This window comes from Phoenix dactylifera, chromosome 18 (assembly GCF_051530095.1).
Source record: "Phoenix dactylifera cultivar Ajwa chromosome 18, Ajwa_hap1_PhDact_Kaust_v1.1, whole genome shotgun sequence".
Lineage (NCBI taxonomy): Eukaryota > Viridiplantae > Streptophyta > Magnoliopsida > Arecales > Arecaceae > Phoenix > Phoenix dactylifera.
In genome coordinates, this window is record NC_143207.1 from 8,679,721 (window position 1) to 8,698,860 (window position 19,140).

Genomic DNA, 19,140 nt, shown 5'->3' on the forward strand with positions numbered 1-19,140 from the left:
GAAGGCAAGGATGGGAGTATCTTTGCTCCCTAGATGTGGTGATCTACCCAGGGTTGGTTCGTGAGTTCTATGCCTTCCTGAAAGTTGGAATGGGAGGGCTTATATCTGAAGTCCGAGGAGTAAGGATTAGGGTTTTAGAAGATAGTTTGTGTGAGTAGAGCTCTACAGCTGATTTTTGAGAGAGAGGATTTTGATTATTCAGAAAATTTAGTAGCTAGCTCTCTATCAGCTGAGATGAATCTATTGCATAACTTCATTGGTCGGATACTGTTTCCGAAGAGTGGAAGATTTGATCTCATATCTGAGCGAGATCTGGTTGTTATGGAGCATGTTATTCAAGGCATTCCCCTGAACCTCCCAGCTATGATGATCAGACAGATGAGAAAGGCCATATGCAATTCGAGAGTCTCCTTGCCCTATGGTATGATACTCACCCTGGTCTTCCGACAGCATGGCATATCAGTAGAGGGAGAGATCTCCAGACATCTATTATTTACTGACACTTACACTGCACGATCCCTAATTCGCATGGGTTATGAAAGGTGAACGGGCAGTGGGTGCGTGCAGGAGCAGGGATACATGCACCAGAGGGTGATGCACCAGAGATTAGAGACCCTATCCCTGAGGATGAGGTGCTTGCGAATCATCCTACAGCACCTTCAGAGGCTGGACCTTCGTCATCCACATCTACGGGATGTACAGAGGAGTTTTAGAGTAGGATGACTGAGCTTGTATCAGCTCAGCTCAAGTGAGGAGTTTTAGAGGGTCCATCTATGCTCCGAGCAGCTGAGTCAGAGGTATCGGCACAGAGTCATCCAGCTCAGCGAGGTCCATGCCAGACTCAGTCCCATCAGGCTCGACCTTCCCTCGCCACTTATGCTAGAAGGATGAGGACTAGATCACAGCCATTAGATACCCCCTAGGCTGATGTTAGCACTATGATTAGTGCCTAGGATTTATCTAGTTCTCATAAGTATTTTGTGTTGATCATGTACTTTGCACTTTGATTGAAAAACATTGTATTTTTGATGTTAATGTACTATAATGTTCCATGTTTGATCAGTAAAATCTGAATGTTTATTATTTATTGCGTCTACTTATCTATTGCCATGCACCTTTTTGATGATAACAAAAAGGGGGAGAAGTAAGGAAAGAAAGAAGTTGCAATAGGTTATCAAACAAGGTTGAAAATTAATAAAAGGGGATGATATACACTTAAGGGGGAGCGATATGTAATAATGAAAATGTTAAAGTCTAAACTTTTAATCACATTTCAGAATTTGGCACATACCTTTTACACCTCGATACATAATCCGAAACTCTTGCTTTATCTCAAATTTTTGAAGTTTCATCTTTAACCAAATATAAAAGAAAGGGGGAGTAAATCAACAAGTTCAATTTGGCAATATTTGGATAAAAAAGGGGGAGAATTCACTCTCAAATTTGAAAAGCTGAAATTCAGCAACTTGAGCTCTTCTAAAACTGATTTTAAGTTAAGTAACAATCTGCTCATACTCAATATTTTGTAATCATCAAAAAGGGAGAGATTGAGAATGATAGTGGTATTTTGATGATTAACACAACCATTAAGGGAATATCTAATTAGATATTATAAGGTAATATGATACATCATTACTAAGTTCGTCACCCACGGTACATTAGAAGAATGAGATCAAGATGTACTTCAATGATTACCAATGAGATAAAATTTGCGATAGAAAAGGGATAGTGAATTCTAAATTCCAATTCGGCAAAGTTTTAAGTAAAACGTACTCTTTAGTAGACGGTAGTAATTTTCATTATTTAGAGTATGTAGCACCATCATAACATATATTCAAAATTGCTTGAAGTATATTTCATTGACTATATGGATGAATCTAACCTTAAGTTACAGCAAAATGTGGAATGAGTCGACCCTAAGATTGGTTGAGTCGACCCCGACACACTTCTGCAAAAATGGCACGGATGAACAGTACTTGGGTCGACCCAAGTGGAAGTTAAGTCGACCCCATCTTCAAGCCTCGTCGACCCCGACACACTTCTGCAAAAATGACACGGATGAACAGTACTTGGGTCGACCCAAGTGGAAGTTAAGTCGACCCCATCTTCAAGCCTCATGAAAACAAGTCTCTGGAATCCCTGAGAGGGTCGACCCCAATGGAACTTGAGTCGACCCTACCTTGAGTCGATCCAAACTGAACATGAGTCGATCCAAAGGCTGTGTCATTCAAAAACTGGTTCTCTGAAATTTCTGAGAGGGTCGACCCCAATGGAAATTGAGTCGACCCACCTGAACCTTGAGTCGACCGAAAAAGAGTTGAGTCGACCCAAGTGATAGACGGCTGAAATGTAAGGTTCTGTATTTTCTGAGAGGGCCGACCCCAATGTAGCATGAGTCGACCCCAGTGAAAGTTGGGTCGACCCCAGTGAAAGTTGAGTCGACCCCAAGTTTGATGAACAGTGGTTTGAGTCGACCCCAGAAAAGTTTGGGTCGACCCAAGCACGGGCAGAAGCATAACGGCTAGTTCTGCAGAAGTACTTTTTGTCCTCCCAACAGCAAGTAACGGCTAGTTTTTGAAATCTAACCAATAGGGGGTGTCTAATGGATGAGAAAAACTATTTAAAGGGATACTATTCATCAGAGGAAAGAGACTTTTGAAAAATATCAAAGCTTACACAAGAAAGACAAGAGCCCTAACTTTCTTCATCCAAGTGCTTCATTCAAAGAGTTAAAAGAAAGTGGTTGAGCAGATTCCAAGAGACATTAAGAGCTCCATCCCCCCCTGAAGAGTGAAGCATTCTTGACAAAGAAGAGAGAAGTCTCATCAAGCGATAACTATATTCTAAACTCTTCTTTGTAGCTTATAATTGTTATACTTGCTCATCTAGGAGTTTCAACTTTCTTTTTCTCTTTAATCACCTTGTAAAGATTTGTTGGTGAGCCCGTAAAACCAACGGTGTAGGTTTATTGGTGAGCCCGTAAAACCAATTATGAAGGTTCGTTGGTGAGCCCGTAAAACCAACATAGGTTCTTGGTGATCCCGAAAAACCAAAGTATAAAGGTTTTTGGATTGTGAGCCCGGCAAACAATCCAACTGTAATCCGCGGGATTATAGTGAATTCCCAAGGGTTCGCTTGGAGAGTGGACGTAGGTGCTTAGGAGAGCACCGAACCACTATACTTCTTGTGTGTTTGCATTGTGTATTGTTTTTAAACTTCACTCACTCATCAATTGACTAAATTAAGATAGTAAAAATTTAAAGAAACCAATTAACCCCCCTCCTCTTGGCTTGTCACCTTGGGCAACAGACTTCTACCTCGACGAATGATGAGATGATAGAATATCTCGCACAACTAGAGGAGAGAATAGCCCAACTCATTTAGATCATGCCTCGATTGGCGATGTCTTCAATACAAGCACCGACAACTCTATCTTTAAGTAAAACCAAGTGGTGGTCTCCATCTTCAGTTTTAATTTAGCAGGATCTAAATCTCCTAAACAAGAGAAGCTCTAATCCAGGAGGATCATTGAACTCGATGGGGACCAGTTTAGCCACTATGAGTATTAAGGAAGTGTCAGGTTGCCCCCTTACATGTTGCGATGATCGCAGCAGAAAGACACGCGTAGGGTTCGTTCATCTCATGAACATCCTAGAGAACGTAGATTTCAAAATTTCTAAAGTTCTCTACTCTAACTCAGATTTATGAAATCTAAAGAAAAGATTAAATTATAGACTAGACTAATTTTCAGATCTACTATAATTCTCGATTGTAAAGTGTTTATAAAGATCTAATCTTTACCTTTGAATGGGTAGAACTTCACCGCTATCTGATGATCGTAGAATTTGGTTCGCTTGAAGCCGTACAAGCGTCCGGCTTCTACAGGTATCCACACGAGGTAGATCATTCCAAGCTCCTTGATCTCACCGGAGTGCTAGCTCCCTTGTTGAGATCACTTTGATGGCTGATTTTCTCTTCCTTTAATCAACTCCTTGATTACTTTGAGAAGAAGAAGATGGAGGACGAAGAAGGACAAAGAGGAAGAACAAGAAGATGCTTCTTCTTCTTTTTCTTTTGCTCACGCCAAGGAGGAAGATGGAACAAGGGTGGGCCAGCTGCAAGAGGACTTCAATGCTCTCAATGCCTCACGCCTGGTCCTCTTTTATAGGCATCTCATGTCCCATACAAATCAGAAATAATCTCAATGATAAATCACTCGTTGATTCATCCAGCCAAATTCTACCACACCCCTTACTTAATTTTTTCACACCCCTTACTTAAAAGAGATTGGAAAGAATAAAGGGCTATCCTTATGCCATGTGGCAATCTAGAAGAAGAGGGAGGAGGGGCGGATGCCCCTCCACGTGGCATGGGACCAAACTAGGAAAGGAGGGGTGGATGCCCCTCCTTTCTTTAGGCATGTGACAAGGAGGAGGGGCGGATGCCCCTCCTTTTCTCCCTTGTGTGGCCCGCATGAAGGATGGGACAATCCCATCCTTTCATGCTTTATTTTTCTAATCCAATTAGGAAACATGTGGTCTCTATTGATCATTTAAATTCTAATCCAATTAGAACCCAATGTGTCCTCCAATTTGATTTATGTGAATCCTAATCTAATCAGGATCCAAATTGGACTTTATGAATTAAGTTTCTTATCCAATAATTGATTAGGCCTTCCTATCCTTATCCAATAAGGTTAAGCCCAATTTAATTAGGTCCAATTGAATCAATTAAAATTGCTATCCAATTGCAAATCCTTCTTCTTTAACTCACTAACTCTTAGTGGGTTAAACCAATTGTCAATCAAATTGACAATCAAGATTAATTGCGATTCTAAATCGCAATTCAACAATCGAAATGATCAAAACCTTTAATATGTGTGACCCCGTAGGTTCTATTCTGTCTGATAGTGAGATATATTATGATCTTTATCATAATATCATTGAAACTCCTTTCAATGGATTGAAACAATTTCAACTCTTCTCTTAGGGCTCACTGATTACCAAGTGAATATCTTTGAGTCTCACAATCCACTAGTGACACTTACCAGCATATAGTGGCAACCCAGCAGAACGGAATGGATGAACCTCTAAGTGCAGTTAGCATATAATATAGTACCTCTATCGTGGATCCCGACATGATGGAGATTATGGATAACTCGTCAAATCCATCGTTTGTCTTATGTCAAATTTATTTGACTCAAGTTCGAGATTGAAAAACTTTTTTTTTCAAAACTGCCCTAGCCAAGGTCTTTTGAATTTAGTCTTATAAATTACATAGGATCACTTCTAATATATCAAGATCAATAGATCCTATCTAAATGCAACCTTAATCCGACAGCGAACCTACTGCAACCAATCTGCACCACAAGGATCCTTAGGGCCTATGTTTATGTGCTCGTCAAACTATAGCAACCTCACCGTGATTAGCTGAGGCATCACAGGTCTAAGTACTAGTCATATAACTGCAGCATTAAGTAAGTCACTGACGAGTGGATAGACATCCAAGTGACTTCTTGCTTTGGTCACGCTCAGTACCCTTGTTCTCTAACAAGCACTTGCACAATTACTCCAGTGTTCCCACATTATGAACTTAAGACTCGTCCATCAAGAAAAGTGATCTGTGCACTAATCTCATCGGATCGATCACCGTCCTTCATGATGATCCATCGATCAGAAGCAATTTAGGAATTAACTACCTAATGATACATGACTTAAATTCTCAATTCTTGAGAATATGTGTTATCATCTTATTAATTTCTAGGATGATTCATGAACACATAATAACATGAATAAATAAAATGCTCAATTTTATTAATTAATAAAAAGATCAAGTACAAATTTCATGTTCCGGAATAATTACAATGTGTCTGCCAATTAGCTTCTAGGGCATACTTCTAACAGAAGGATCACCAAACTCGATGTAAATCACTTTGGCCACTATGAGTATCCAAAAGGATCACCAAACTTGATGTAGATTATTTTGGCCACTGCAAGGATCTAAAAGGATTACCAAACTCAATGTGAAATATTTTGACCACTACAAGTATTTAGAAGGATCACCATACTTAATGTAAAATATTTTAGCTACTATGGATATCCAGGAGGATCACCAGACTTGATGTGAATCATTCTGGCCACTACAAGTATTCAAGAGGATCATTAGATTTGATGTGAACCATTTTGACCACTACGAGTGGGTTGGACAAGGTTCAAGATTGAGATCCACCATGTCAAAAAGTCAAGTCGCAACCAAACTTTCAAAGATCATAACTTGGTCATAGAATTCCTGATTGAGATATTTTTTTTAAAAAAAATAGTATCTTTTTGAGATCTACAACTAGAAGATTGAATTGGGATGAAATTCTACCACTAGATCCTAAAAGAGTTGGTCAAACTGGAAATTTTTTTTGGGAGGAAGACTTTAACTGGGTATAACTCTCTATCTAAAAGATACTATTTTTTTTAGGAGGAAGACTTTAATCAGGGGAAGCGACCGAAAGCAGAGTTGATACAGAAGTCAAGATCTACCTCCTTAAAATTTTTTATTTTTTTTAAATATTTTTACTATAGATGTCTATTTTAGGAAAAAAGATTTCTATTAGGTTTAGGAAAAGAAATTCGGCCTAAATTGTGTTAGGACAAACCTCACATTATAAATAGAGACTATGTACCTTATTTTTTTTAACGAGTAATGAAAGAAAAGAGGACTTTAAGCCTACTTTCGCGATTTCTTCCATCTTTTTCTACTTTTCTTTTGAGGAATTCGAGTTGAATGGGATGAAGGCTTTCTCCCTAATCAGATCAAGTTAGTATCAAAGCCTCGGTCCTCTATATCTATAGGAGCCTTAGTGTATAGTCTAGATATGTGAGCGGTACAAACAATTAGAAGAAGGGCTATTTATGCTTGAAGTACATTGAAGAAAAAATATGAGTAAGGTTACTACTTCTACCTCAATGGATAATAAGATGATAGAACGTCTCACACAACTAGTAGAAAAGCTAAATCTCCTAAACAATGGAAGCTCTGATCCAGATAAATCATCAAACTTGATGTGTACCAGTTTGGCACTACGAGTATTCAGAAGAATCACCAAACTCGATGTGGATCACTTTGGCCACAATAAATATCCAAAAAAATTACCAAACTCGATGTGGATCATTTGGCCACTATTAGTATCTAAAAGAATCACCAAACTCAATGTAAAATACTTTGGCTACTACAAGTATTCAAGAGGATTACGAAACTCGATGTGAAATACTTTGGCCACTATGAATATCCAGAAAGATCGTCAGACTCGATGTGGATCACTTTGGCCACTACAAGATTTAAAAGGATCACTAGAGTCGATATGGACCACTTTAACCACTACGAGCAAGGCTGGACAGGGTTCAAGAGTGAGATCCACCGCATCGAAAAGCCGAGTCATAGTCAAACTTTTGAAGGCTATATAACTTGATCATACAATATCCGATTGAAATGATCTTTTTTTTTTGAAATTGGATATCTTTTTGAGATATACAACTAGAAGATTGAATTAGGATGAAATTCCACCGTTAGACCCCAAAATAGGTTGGCCAAACCAAATTTTTTTCTCAGATAAGACTTTGATCGGGCGTAGCTCTCTATTTGAGAAGAATCAAACGAAGTGACAGAAAATAGAGTTGATGTAGAAGTCAAGATCTACCTCCTCAAAATTTTTAGCTTTTTTAGAAGATTTCTACTAGAAATATCTATTTTAGAAAAAAGAGTCCTACTAGGTTTAGAAGGAGGAGGAATCCGGCCCAAATTATGTTAGGAGGGATCTCACATTATAAATAGAGGGACTTTAAGCCCTATTTTTGCGAATCCTTCCTTCTCTTCTACTTCTTTTTTGAGAGCTTCGAGTTGAGCGGGTTGAAGAAAATATTCCTTCTTCTGGATTGAATCAATAAGTACTCTAATCGTAGTCTATTTTGTAACTGGGTCGTAGGTCTCATCAAAATCAAGTTCATACTTTTGTGAGAATCCTCTCGTTACAAGTTTAGCTTTGTAGCATGCAATAGAGCCATCACTCTTTTTTTTTTATCTTGTAACCACCCTTACAAGAAATAGAAGAACCACCACTAGGCAAAGAAACCAAATCCTATGTCTCATTCTTCTTAAAAGCTAAAATATCTTTCTTCATAGTATCATCCCAAACACTAATGCCCTTGGCCTCATCATATGAAATGGTTCTAGCCAATCAACAACAATAGAAGCATAACAATGAGGAATAGAAGAATAATTCCAATCTCCATACCTGTTAATTGTTTTTTTTTCTTCTCGCTTTTCTGTAGTGGTGATGGATCCTTAGAAGCTTTAGGTTCATCTTCAAGTAACTTCATATCTTCTTCTTCTCTAACTATATGTTCCTTTTTTTAGAATTTGAAGCATGTACACCAAATTTTCATGAAGTTTTGTGAGTACTAGAAGTAGGCAAAGATGAAGAAGACTAACTATTGAGTTGAAGAAGTAAAAATTGAAGAAGAAGAGGAAGATTCACAATTTTTTCTAGGAGCAACATCCTCTTGAAATACACAATCCTTATCAGAAATTGATCTAAAATCACCAATAGGGAAATAAGACCTATTAGAAGGCCACTAAGAAGAGCTTTTATCAAAAACAATATGTTTGAAGATGTAAATCTCCATTATCTTAGGATTAATGCATCTCCAACTCCTAGCCTCATCATAGTTAAGAAATTGCATCTAACATACTTTTTACCGTGTTTATAAGAGAATATATCATAATCATGTACAAAGCAAGTACATCCAAATATATGAAGGTGAGAAATATTAGGACGCTTCTCAGACAATTTTTCATATGGAGATATGTTGTCAATACTTCTTAAAGTTGTCGTAATAAGAATATATACCATTGTGCATATACTTTGCCTACAATTCACTCTTCCCATTCTTTGTATGAATCATACTATGGATAGTCTCAAATAGATGACTATTCTTCCTCTCTACCACATCATTCGCTTCAGAAGTACCTAGGCAAGTAAACTATTTATGTATACCACAACTAATTAGATGGTTAGACAATTCCTTTAAAACATATTTATCACCTTCATTAGTTCTTAAGTTGCCAATTTTTAATTTTAAAAAAATTCAACTAGATTTTTAAATTGGCAAAATTTCTCAAACACTTCTAATTTTTCTTTAACAAAATTAACCTAGTTATATCAAGAGAAATCAAGAACAAAGATAATTACATACCTAAAACCAGTGAATGATGGGGTACTAATCCTTTATGCGAGGTTTGAATATATCAACTATAATAGTTGAGAAGATCTTATTTGACTCTTTTTAAAGATAGCTTGTACATATTTCCATATGAGCACACAGTACAAATAGTGCTAGTATCATCCTTTATCTTGGGAAGCCCATTAATCAGTCCCTTGCTTTTCATATCTTGATGCTTATCATAATTTGCATGAGCTAATCTAGTATGCCATAAATTAGCTATATCATGCCTACGAGTCCGATTCACACAAGAATCACCAAAAAACATAACATAAGCTTGTTCACTTTTCTGCATTGAGTAATAAGCTTTCTAAAAGCTTTAACATTATCATCAATCTCCATAATATTAGACCCAAATAAAACAAAATACTATTTTGATTTATTAAAATGGAAATCAATTTTTTTCATACTGAGCATATAACAAACATTACTCACAAAAATGGAAGAACCAATAGATGATATGAGGGATAAATACCAATACTCTTGACAAGATAAAGTGAATCATCAGCAGTAGCAATAGCAACAAAACTAATATAATCACGTAGAGAATCAAATAACTTTTTATCACTGGTAAGATGATTAGGATACCCAGAATTGATAATGCAGTCATAAGCAAAATCAAAGTTCGGTATATAAGAAGAAATAAAAACACATGCATGTTGTCTATAAAAATAACTAAAATCAACAATAATAGTAGTGAGAGCCCAACTATCAGTTCTTTTCTCTCCTCTGTGCTCTGACGTAGAAAGTACAGCATTGAACTATTTGAGCTTCATCTTGCAATTTTGAATATTATGACCAAATTTTTCATATCTATGATAATTTCCCTTGAATTTTTTTTGTCCTTCTCAAATTCTCCAACTGGTCTTTTTTTTGAATTTTTAAATTTATTATTCCGCTTTTTATTTTTATTTTTAATACTAGAAAATAAGGCATCTTCTTTCTGAGGGGATACAATCAAACCATGCATCTGAGTATTAAGTGCTTCTTGATCAACAAATATATTTTCTAACTTTACTAATGTAGGTTGTTTAGTCTATCTAGAAATAACAAGTATATAAGCACCGTACACTTTATTCAAACCATGAACCAATAGTCTACGCCATTTAGTTTCATTATAATAAGATTTGGATTAAGCATGCTAAGCTCATTAAACAATTTTTTTCTAAAAAAATATTATAGGAGATTGTAAGATTATCTTGTTTGAAAGCACTCGTTTCATTCTCCAAAACTAAAGCTAAGCCTCATTATTCTTTAAGTATAGAGCAGCAAGAATATCCAATACCTTCTTCGGCTCTTCTATATCTTGAATATACTGATAATTATCTTTATCCATATTCATTATGAGAATATAAATATCCTTTCCAGTTTTGATTTTTTACTCTTTCCTTGCTTCTACATTGTCAGAAGTTTTCAATGGCATCACCATATTTGCCTCATTCATAATTTTTCATAAATCTTGCCCAAAACCTGATGCAGGACTTCCAATACGCATTATCGGTGCTATTCAATTTTTTGATCTCAATAATAAAAATAATAGTAGCATCAGCTATGATGACCGACCTCTTGAATATCAAAAAAAAAATCCACATGCTTGTATCACTACACAACAAATTATTGGAAGCTCCTCAACTACGCCGAGCTACGAATATACGAACAACTAATTTTCAAGCCTGTGGCTTTAATATCTTATAGAACTGCATACTACATCGACTGTGCCAGCTTAGGTTCTAAAACAAATACCAAAAACAATAAATAACAAAGAAGAGGAACCGGAAGAAAAAATTTAGGAAGAGAAGAATTGTTTTAGAGAGAGAATAAATTTTTAATTAAAAATAGAAGTTCAAACCTTCTCTCCACTTTAAAGAATCCCCCCCCCCCCCCCCCCCTTCCGTTCTCATGCCACACAAAAACACCTCACATTGCCCCTTAAAAAGATGCCTCACATAAGTCTCCCACCCAAACTCAAAAAATAGCAAAAAATCAGTACTACTAGAAGACAAACTTTGATAATCACTAAAGGAAAATAAATATCTATTCTAGGTGGGATAACCAAGTAGAATAAAACTAGAAATAAAATTCTAGTATAAATGGGTAAGGATTCTCAACATGCTCGACATACTTGGACTAGCTTCACAAGAGTGGATACCATAAGACATGATATATGAATTGATTCCAAGTCATCTGCCCAAGATCACCACCATTTTAGGGCTTTAGCCTTCAAAAAATTCAAATAATCAATATGTCCATTAGTTGGATTTTAATAAACAACAAGTTAGTTATTTAGTCATTAGATTAAAATACAAGACTAGTTATTATTTGTCAAATTAGTGATACTATATGCATGTTTGTAAGTACATGCATGTGTATATTACAATTATAATGGAAACCCTTCAGATTCAAATCTACCCTGGCTTTGACTCCACACTCTTTCAAGCACTTTTTTATATTAATTTGTTTTATTGCTTTTTTCTCCTGCTATGTTGTCTCACTAGAAATCCTCTATCCCTATCATAAAAAATATTTATTTGATGGCTTAGATTGAGAAAGAGAAAACTATAAGGACCACAGGGAAAGCATGTTTATTGCTTTTCTCTTTCTCTAACGTTGTAGGAGAATAGGGATCATTTTCTTAGAGATTTGTTTTTCAAAAATAGGATCCCTAGGAGTGCATGAACTCTACTCTTCATGGATTCCAACCTTATTAGTTTTATCTAATGGCCCTCTTAAAAAAAAATAATATCTTAAATTGTTGAAAAAGAAAAGCATAGGCTTCTTACCTGAGGCTAACATCGCTAATGCACTGGAGCACACTGATGACACGCTGTGGGTTGATTTTGCATATGTTTCTTTTTATTTTATGGTATTTTATTTTCTAATGTTGTAGGATATATTCATAATAGCATAGTATGAACCAACCGTTCTATCAAAAAAGAAAAGGAGAGAAAAATATGCACAATCTCCCGCATATCTGCACTCCCACTGTCCCACATACTCCCTCTCTTTTCTTTATATATATATATATATATATATATATATATATATATATATATATATATATATATATTGTTTTTCTTTCCCACTCTGTACTCCTTTTCTTTCCATGTACATAGTATGTGCAAAATTCCGATAAATGTAATTAGCCCTAGCACTCACTTAATTTCTAAGCAAAAAAGCTAGAAATCACTTGCCTTATCACCACTCAGTTCATCGGTTTGCTGTGGAAAACGGTGATTGATGGACTGATAGGTGGTGCTTGACTGACACTATTGACTTACCCATATACCAATCCTTAACCACCATATCAGCCCACTAAATTAACTGGCTCTTTCGAGGGAAAAAAAAGAGAAAGGTCTAAGCTTATTTTCTTATTGTATCAGCTAGAAACGAGCTGGCTTGCAAATAGTTCATCCGTTTGACACCCCTACCAAATATGCCGTATGGGCTCCGGACATGGAGGGGTAATTTGTGGGTAGAGGTGCAAGGGAGGATTCTAATTTCCATTGCTTTCTCTTTTGCTATTTTAACGTGAAAGGTAAGAAGCGTGAAAGAAGATTCTATTTCTCTAGCTTCGCAACTTAAAGCTATGGCTAAATAGGAATATCCGGATCTTCAAGAATAAAAGGGCTCACTTGAGGATCGTGGTAAATAGAGCACCGCTTCATGTGGCAGAGTTCATCAGTACCGCTGCGTTCTTTTCTCCTGAGATGGCTGGGGATACCTGGGACCCCTTTTTAGCTTCTACCGCGACTAGAGTTGTTTTTGTTTTATAGGAGCCCCACTTCCTAGCTTTTTTAAGGTGAATTTTGACGGTAGTATTGCTGATAGTAGGGGCGTGAGCTTTGTTATCAAAGACCACAACTCCAGACTTGTGGCGGCCACAAGCTGGCGAATCTTCGATACCTCTGTTATTTATTGATTTTTTTCTGAAAAAAAAGGGTGGGGGGGGGGAGGAGAACCTCCCCCGCATAGCAGCCCCACACTGGGCCCCTCTCCTATCGGGATATATCCAATACGGGTAGAAAGCACCCCCTACCCCCTTGAAGGTAGAGGCATACTTATGTTTCTCATACCCTCCCCACCTCGTGGGCGGCTCCACCTACGTGGCAACCTCCTCACGGGTGAGTACGTCACCCCGGCGCCACCTTAGTACCAGCCGACCAGTAGCGCTTCCAGACCCCGTGTCCAGGCGTGGGGCATCCGGTCCTCGAATTTAATCGACGCCCGCGCGTTTCAAACCTGTAACCACTTGGTTGGAAGCAAACGTCCCGTTCCAATTGAGCTACCACCTTGGTGGCCGACACCTCTGTTACTGGCGCAGAGTTTAGAGCTGCGTGGGAGAGCTTCTCCTACGCGAGGCATGCTCCGGATGCGGCCTTTATTCACCTTAAAGGAGACTCGGCTATGGTGATCGAGTGCATTCGAAGTTGGCACAGCAAGACAGATGGGCAGTCGTTGCTCCACAACATGAGGAGACTAGCGAGAGACTATGGATCCTTTCGGGCCACCCATGTTTATCGGGAGGGGAACAGTGCGACCAACTAGGTGGCCTCCTTTGCGATTCATCACTTTGGTGGTTTTCTGTGGGAGAATTAAGCAGATGCTCTTTTTTCTTTCCACAAGCTTTTTTTTCTAATTTTATTAGTTGCATTCATGCACGTGTTGTGTGAGGCGCCGTTGTACCAGGAAAAAAAAAAAAAACTGATGCAGCCGGGGCGGATTATTTGCTAAAAATATATCAGATAAATCCACTCAATTAGTAATTAAAAATATATTATTTAAAAAAATCCAAAAAAAGAGGGTGAGCAATTGATTTACGTTCACCTTATGGGTCACCACAACCCAATTTTACTCCAGAGATTATCGTACGCTGCCCGCCTTATCCGCATCACTTCGCTCCAAAGCAAACCCCCCAGAACCCCAAAACCCCACCCTTCCCCAGCCCCAACCGCACGCTTCGACGCTGCCCGGCAACCCCACGCCTTTTCCAACTCCCGCCTCTCCCGCCAGCAATCCCCCGCCACTGCCGTCCTTCACCCCTCCTAGAACTCAAATTTCCACCTTAAAACCAAGCGAAGAGGCCCTGAGACATCCAGTGGCCCGCGCCCCAATTTTCCAGATTTTGACTGATTTTTCTTCCATTTTGTAGAGCGGGTATGTACTTCTCTCTCTCAGTTCAATATTTATGTGGATGGAGAAGCCAAAAACTAATTCTTTTTGAGGAACTCCCTCCGCCCATCAAAGTTTCTATTCTGTTTCACCTCTCTATATTTTGGTGAAGTCGGTCTACTTATGTTGGAAGAGTTGATTCAAACCCGTATTGGATATGTTAAACTCCTCTGATTGCTTGCAAGGATTATTTCTGGGGGCAGCGCATAACATTTCCAGATTTTCTTTGACACCAAAACTTGTATTTTTCAACTACACCAATCATAGGATAGCTGAAAATCAGATTTTGTTTGGAAATTCGATTCGGGCATCGACAACAAATGGTGACTTCCAATCAAAATTAAAAATTGAAGGCAAAACTTTGGTGGAGAGGAGCCAAACAAAGTATCCAGCAAGATGGGTAAATTATGGAGGATGTATTCCATCGATTTTGCAAGCATTGGATACTGTTCAGGATCTCGACGAGGCTCTAAAGCCATGGGAAGGGAGCCTCAACAACAAGGAGAGGACTATAATTCTCAAGGAGCAGAGCAATTGGAGAAGGGCTCAAGAGATATTTGATTGGTTTAAAAGAAAGGGATGCTATGAACTCAACGTGATTCACTACAATATCATGTTTAGAATTTTTGGGAGAGCTCGAAGATGGGATCTTGTGCAGAAACTTTGGAATGAGATGAAATCCAATAGGATAGCACCCTCAAACTCGACTTATGGTACGTTGATCAATGCTTGCTGCAAAGCAGGCTTGAATAAAGAAGCCCTTCTTTGGCTTGGTGACATGTACAAACAGGCAATGGAACCCGATGAGGTGACAATGGGGATTGTTGTTCAAATGTATAAGCAGGCTGGAGAGTTCCAAAAGGCGGAGCAGTTCTTTGAGAAGTGGTCAATGGATTCAAGTGATGCTCCTGAAACTCAGAGATGTTATAGCTTATACACCTATAATACTTTAATTGATACCTATGGAAAGGCTGGGGAGCTTGAAAAAGCTTCAAACACATTTGCTCAAATGTTAAGGGCAGGTATTGCTCCGGACATTGTTACTTTCAATACAATGATCCATGTGTGTGGTAACCATGGTTGTTTAGAAGAAGTTGCTTCATTGATGGCAATGATGGAGGAACTCCGGTGCCTTCCCAATACGAGAACATATAATATCCTCATCTCGCTTTATGTAAAAAGTGATGATATTGGTCTTGCAGCTAGTTACTTGTTGAAGATGAAGGTGGATGGTCAGGTACCGGATATCGTGAGTTACCGGACACTTTTATATGCATATTCCATAAGGAACATGGTTGGAGAAGCAGAAGCCCTTGTCTTGGAGATGGAAGAGAAGGGCCTTGAGCTTGATGAGTATACACAGTCAGCTTTGACGAGGATGTATGTAAATGCTGGGATGCTTGAGCAGTCATGGAACTGGTTTGAGAGATTTCAAAATACGATGAGCTCAGAGTGCTTCTCTGCTAATATTGATGCATTTGGGGAGCATGGGTACCTCTCTTTAGCAGAGAAGTCATTCATTTGCTGCTTAGATAAGCAAAAATTGAGTGTTGCTGTGTTCAATGTGATGATTAAAGCATATGGGATAGGTAAGAAGTATGACAAGGCCTGTGATTTGTTTGATAGTATGGAGAACTCTGGTATTCTGCCGGACAAGTGCACATATAATTCTCTCATACAGATTCTGTCAGGGGCTGAAATGCCGCATACAGCAGTGTCCTATGTCAGAAAAATGCAAGGGGCGGGTCTGATAAGTGACTGCATTCCATATTCCATGGTAATGACTAGCTTGGCTAAGCTTGGTGAATTGCAGCTAGCAGTGGATCTATTTAATGAAATGATCAGCTTTGGCGTGCAACCTGACATTGTTGTTTACTCTATTTTAATTAATGGATTTGCTGAAGTTGGAGGTGTTCAAGAAGCTATGAAATATGTTGAGTTGATGAAGAATGCTGGTTTGGCTGTCAACTCAGTTATCTGCAACTCCTTGATTAAACTCTATACCAAGGTTGGATATCTGCGAGAAGCAAAAGAAACATTCGAACTGGTCAAATCATTGGAGGATGGTTCAGATGTGTACTCTTCAAATTGCATGATTGATCTTTACAGTGAAAATGATATGGTGGAAGAGGCAGAAGAAATTTTTGACAATTTGAAAAGCAGGGGACGGGCAAACGAGTTCTCTTACTCAATGATGCTATGTTTGTACAAGAAAATCGGGCAACTCAGCAAAGGTTGTAGGATCGCTCAAGAAATGCAAAATTTAGGACTTCTAAATGACACACTAAGCTACTGTAATGTGATTGGGCTTTATGCATCTGATGGGAGAATGAAAGAGGCTGTCAAAGCTTTTCAGCATATGTTGGCCTCAGGTGTACCGCCAAATGATGCTACATTCAGGTCTCTAGGGGTCATTTTGCTCAAGCATGGAGTGTCACGGGATGCTATTAATCATCTAGAGTTGGTGAGAAAGAAAGATGTTCATATTGGCTCGCTTGAATGGATCGAGACTCTGTGCTCTATTGTTAGGCTAGATTATACTATCTTGCAGCTTGATGATAAAACAAAGGGCGATTTCAAAGCAGATTGTTCTGTGAGCGGGTTCAGGAATGAACTTGGATGCGCGAAGGGATCACAGCATCTCAACCAGTGTTTATATGGCTGAAAACTTCAACCTCCTGTAAGAAATCCCTGAGTTCTTTTAGAGAATACAATGTCCTGTTTTCTGCAAAGAGAAGCAGTTGGAGCACTGTTGACAATAATATGGCCTGGTATCTTTGAAGTGGTTACAGGCCTGATTGATCTGCAAGGTTTTGAACTGTTGAACAGAAAATCAAGTTGCACTTGATTTCTGCAAAAATCAATATGGGGCATGTTCTAGGTCAGTCTTGATTATCCTCGATAAATGCAGATAATTATCTCAAAATTATTCAGATATATGCTGCATGCTTTATTAACTATTTCCAAGAGGCAGAAGGATCCTGATGCGAAGTTATTTGTTATTTTAGATGCTATAAGCAGAGAATTGTACAGAGCTTAAATGAAAGGTTGGGCGACTTGAAGATTATAATCTCTTCTGCTTCCTTCTTCCTTTGGAGATTTTGGATTTCTAATTATATTTATACTAGAGAAGAACATTTTCAATGCAATGCAACACTCCAAAGACCGGTCTGGATATGCGCACAAAAGGGTGGAAAATGTCTAGCGAGAAACTAAGAGAATTGCTGGAATTTCATGGGGACCTATGGCAAAATAAATTACAAGTTTTGGAGAAACCACTACTGATCATTATTTTGGTGATTCGCCATGGTTTCCCATTCATCTTCTATATGTTTCTGTCACGTTTTCTGCGGCATTTCCTGTTACCTGCTTGAGAAAATTACTTCTTTCCAGCTTCCTGATTGATCATTGTTTTCTCCACCAGGTTCTTATAGTAGCAACTATGCTTTTCTTGAAGTCATATAGGTAGCACAGAAGGATCACCTTTATTTTGCTCATGTTGTGGGTGTGGTGTCCGGTGGGAAACAAGTTCTTACCATGCAACATAGATAATTTTGAACTTGCCAGAGCTTTTACTGGAGATAACTCAAAAGCCAAGAATTAGGTTCTGTAATTGTCTGTTTGGTCGCATTGATTTGTTCTACATGCGCCTTTGGTTTTGCTTTAGTACTTTGCTGTGACCTAAATTATTATTGAAATATTATTTCAATATAGGGGCATTTTTTGGTGCATTGGTAAAGGCTTTGATTGGTAAGTGCAATACCTCGGGTTCGTGGTTAATGTGTTTTTATATCATTTCACTACGTTAAACTCTAAATTTTACTAGTAATCTTTCTTCGAATTGATATATTGTAAAAATGCCTCTCTCTTTTTTTTTAGACTATTGCACCTGTCAAACTAATAGAATATGCCTAGTCTTATCTTGATTTAGGTCACATTTAACAGAGCTTTTGGTAGGGCAGAAAGTACTTTCTGACTTTTCAAAAATATTTTTGGATGGAACTTTGGTAAAAAAATTGGAAAGTTGTTTTAGCTTTATCATAAAACTAAAAGAGCTTCTTGGGAGAAGTTTCTTTGAAAAAGTACTAAAAAAAACTTCAATTAAAAATATTTTTTTCACCAAATTTATACAATAATTTTTTGAGACAAACTTAGTCATCAAGGGATAACTGGCAAAACTCTAATCCTTTAGGGGGCGTTTGGTATGGGGTGATCGTTCCAGGATCAAGGATGATGTGGGTGGAGATGATGAGATCACCACATTTGGTTGCACCATGGTGATCCTATGTGGCGGTGATCCTAAATCACCTCCACTCCTCAAATCACCGCCCAACTCGGTGATGGGATACCCGTCTTTCAGGTCAGGAATCCAAGATCATCCAATGGCAGTGATCCTGAATTGAAAATTAAAGACAAAAATACCCCTCAATTTAGCAGAAAAATATCAATATACTATCAATATATTATGTAAATGTTATATATATATATAATATTATGTTGATATTATATATTATATTAATGATATATATTATATTATAATATATTGCTAATCATATTATTATTCTATTATTATTGAAGAATAATTTTAAATTATAGTAGAAATATATTATTATATTTTATATTTATATAATGAAAATATTTAATATATTACTCCTATTTACCTTATTTTTCTAATCAAAATAATTATTAGTATTAAAAAATC

At 37.8% G+C, this 19,140-nt stretch overlaps 1 protein-coding gene across 1 annotated transcript; it reads left to right on the forward strand.

The window, feature by feature from the left end:
- Positions 1 to 14,154: 14,154 nt before the first annotated feature.
- On the forward strand, positions 14,155 to 18,169 carry LOC103697863 (Tetratricopeptide repeat (TPR)-like superfamily protein). The gene is made up of 2 exons (XM_008779804.6): positions 14,155 to 17,319; positions 17,447 to 18,169. Exon 1 carries the CDS (start codon positions 14,596 to 14,598, stop codon positions 17,101 to 17,103), a length of 2,508 nt encoding a protein of 835 aa, XP_008778026.1. The 5' UTR covers positions 14,155 to 14,595; the 3' UTR covers positions 17,104 to 17,319; positions 17,447 to 18,169.
- Positions 18,170 to 19,140: the final 971 nt, after the last annotated feature.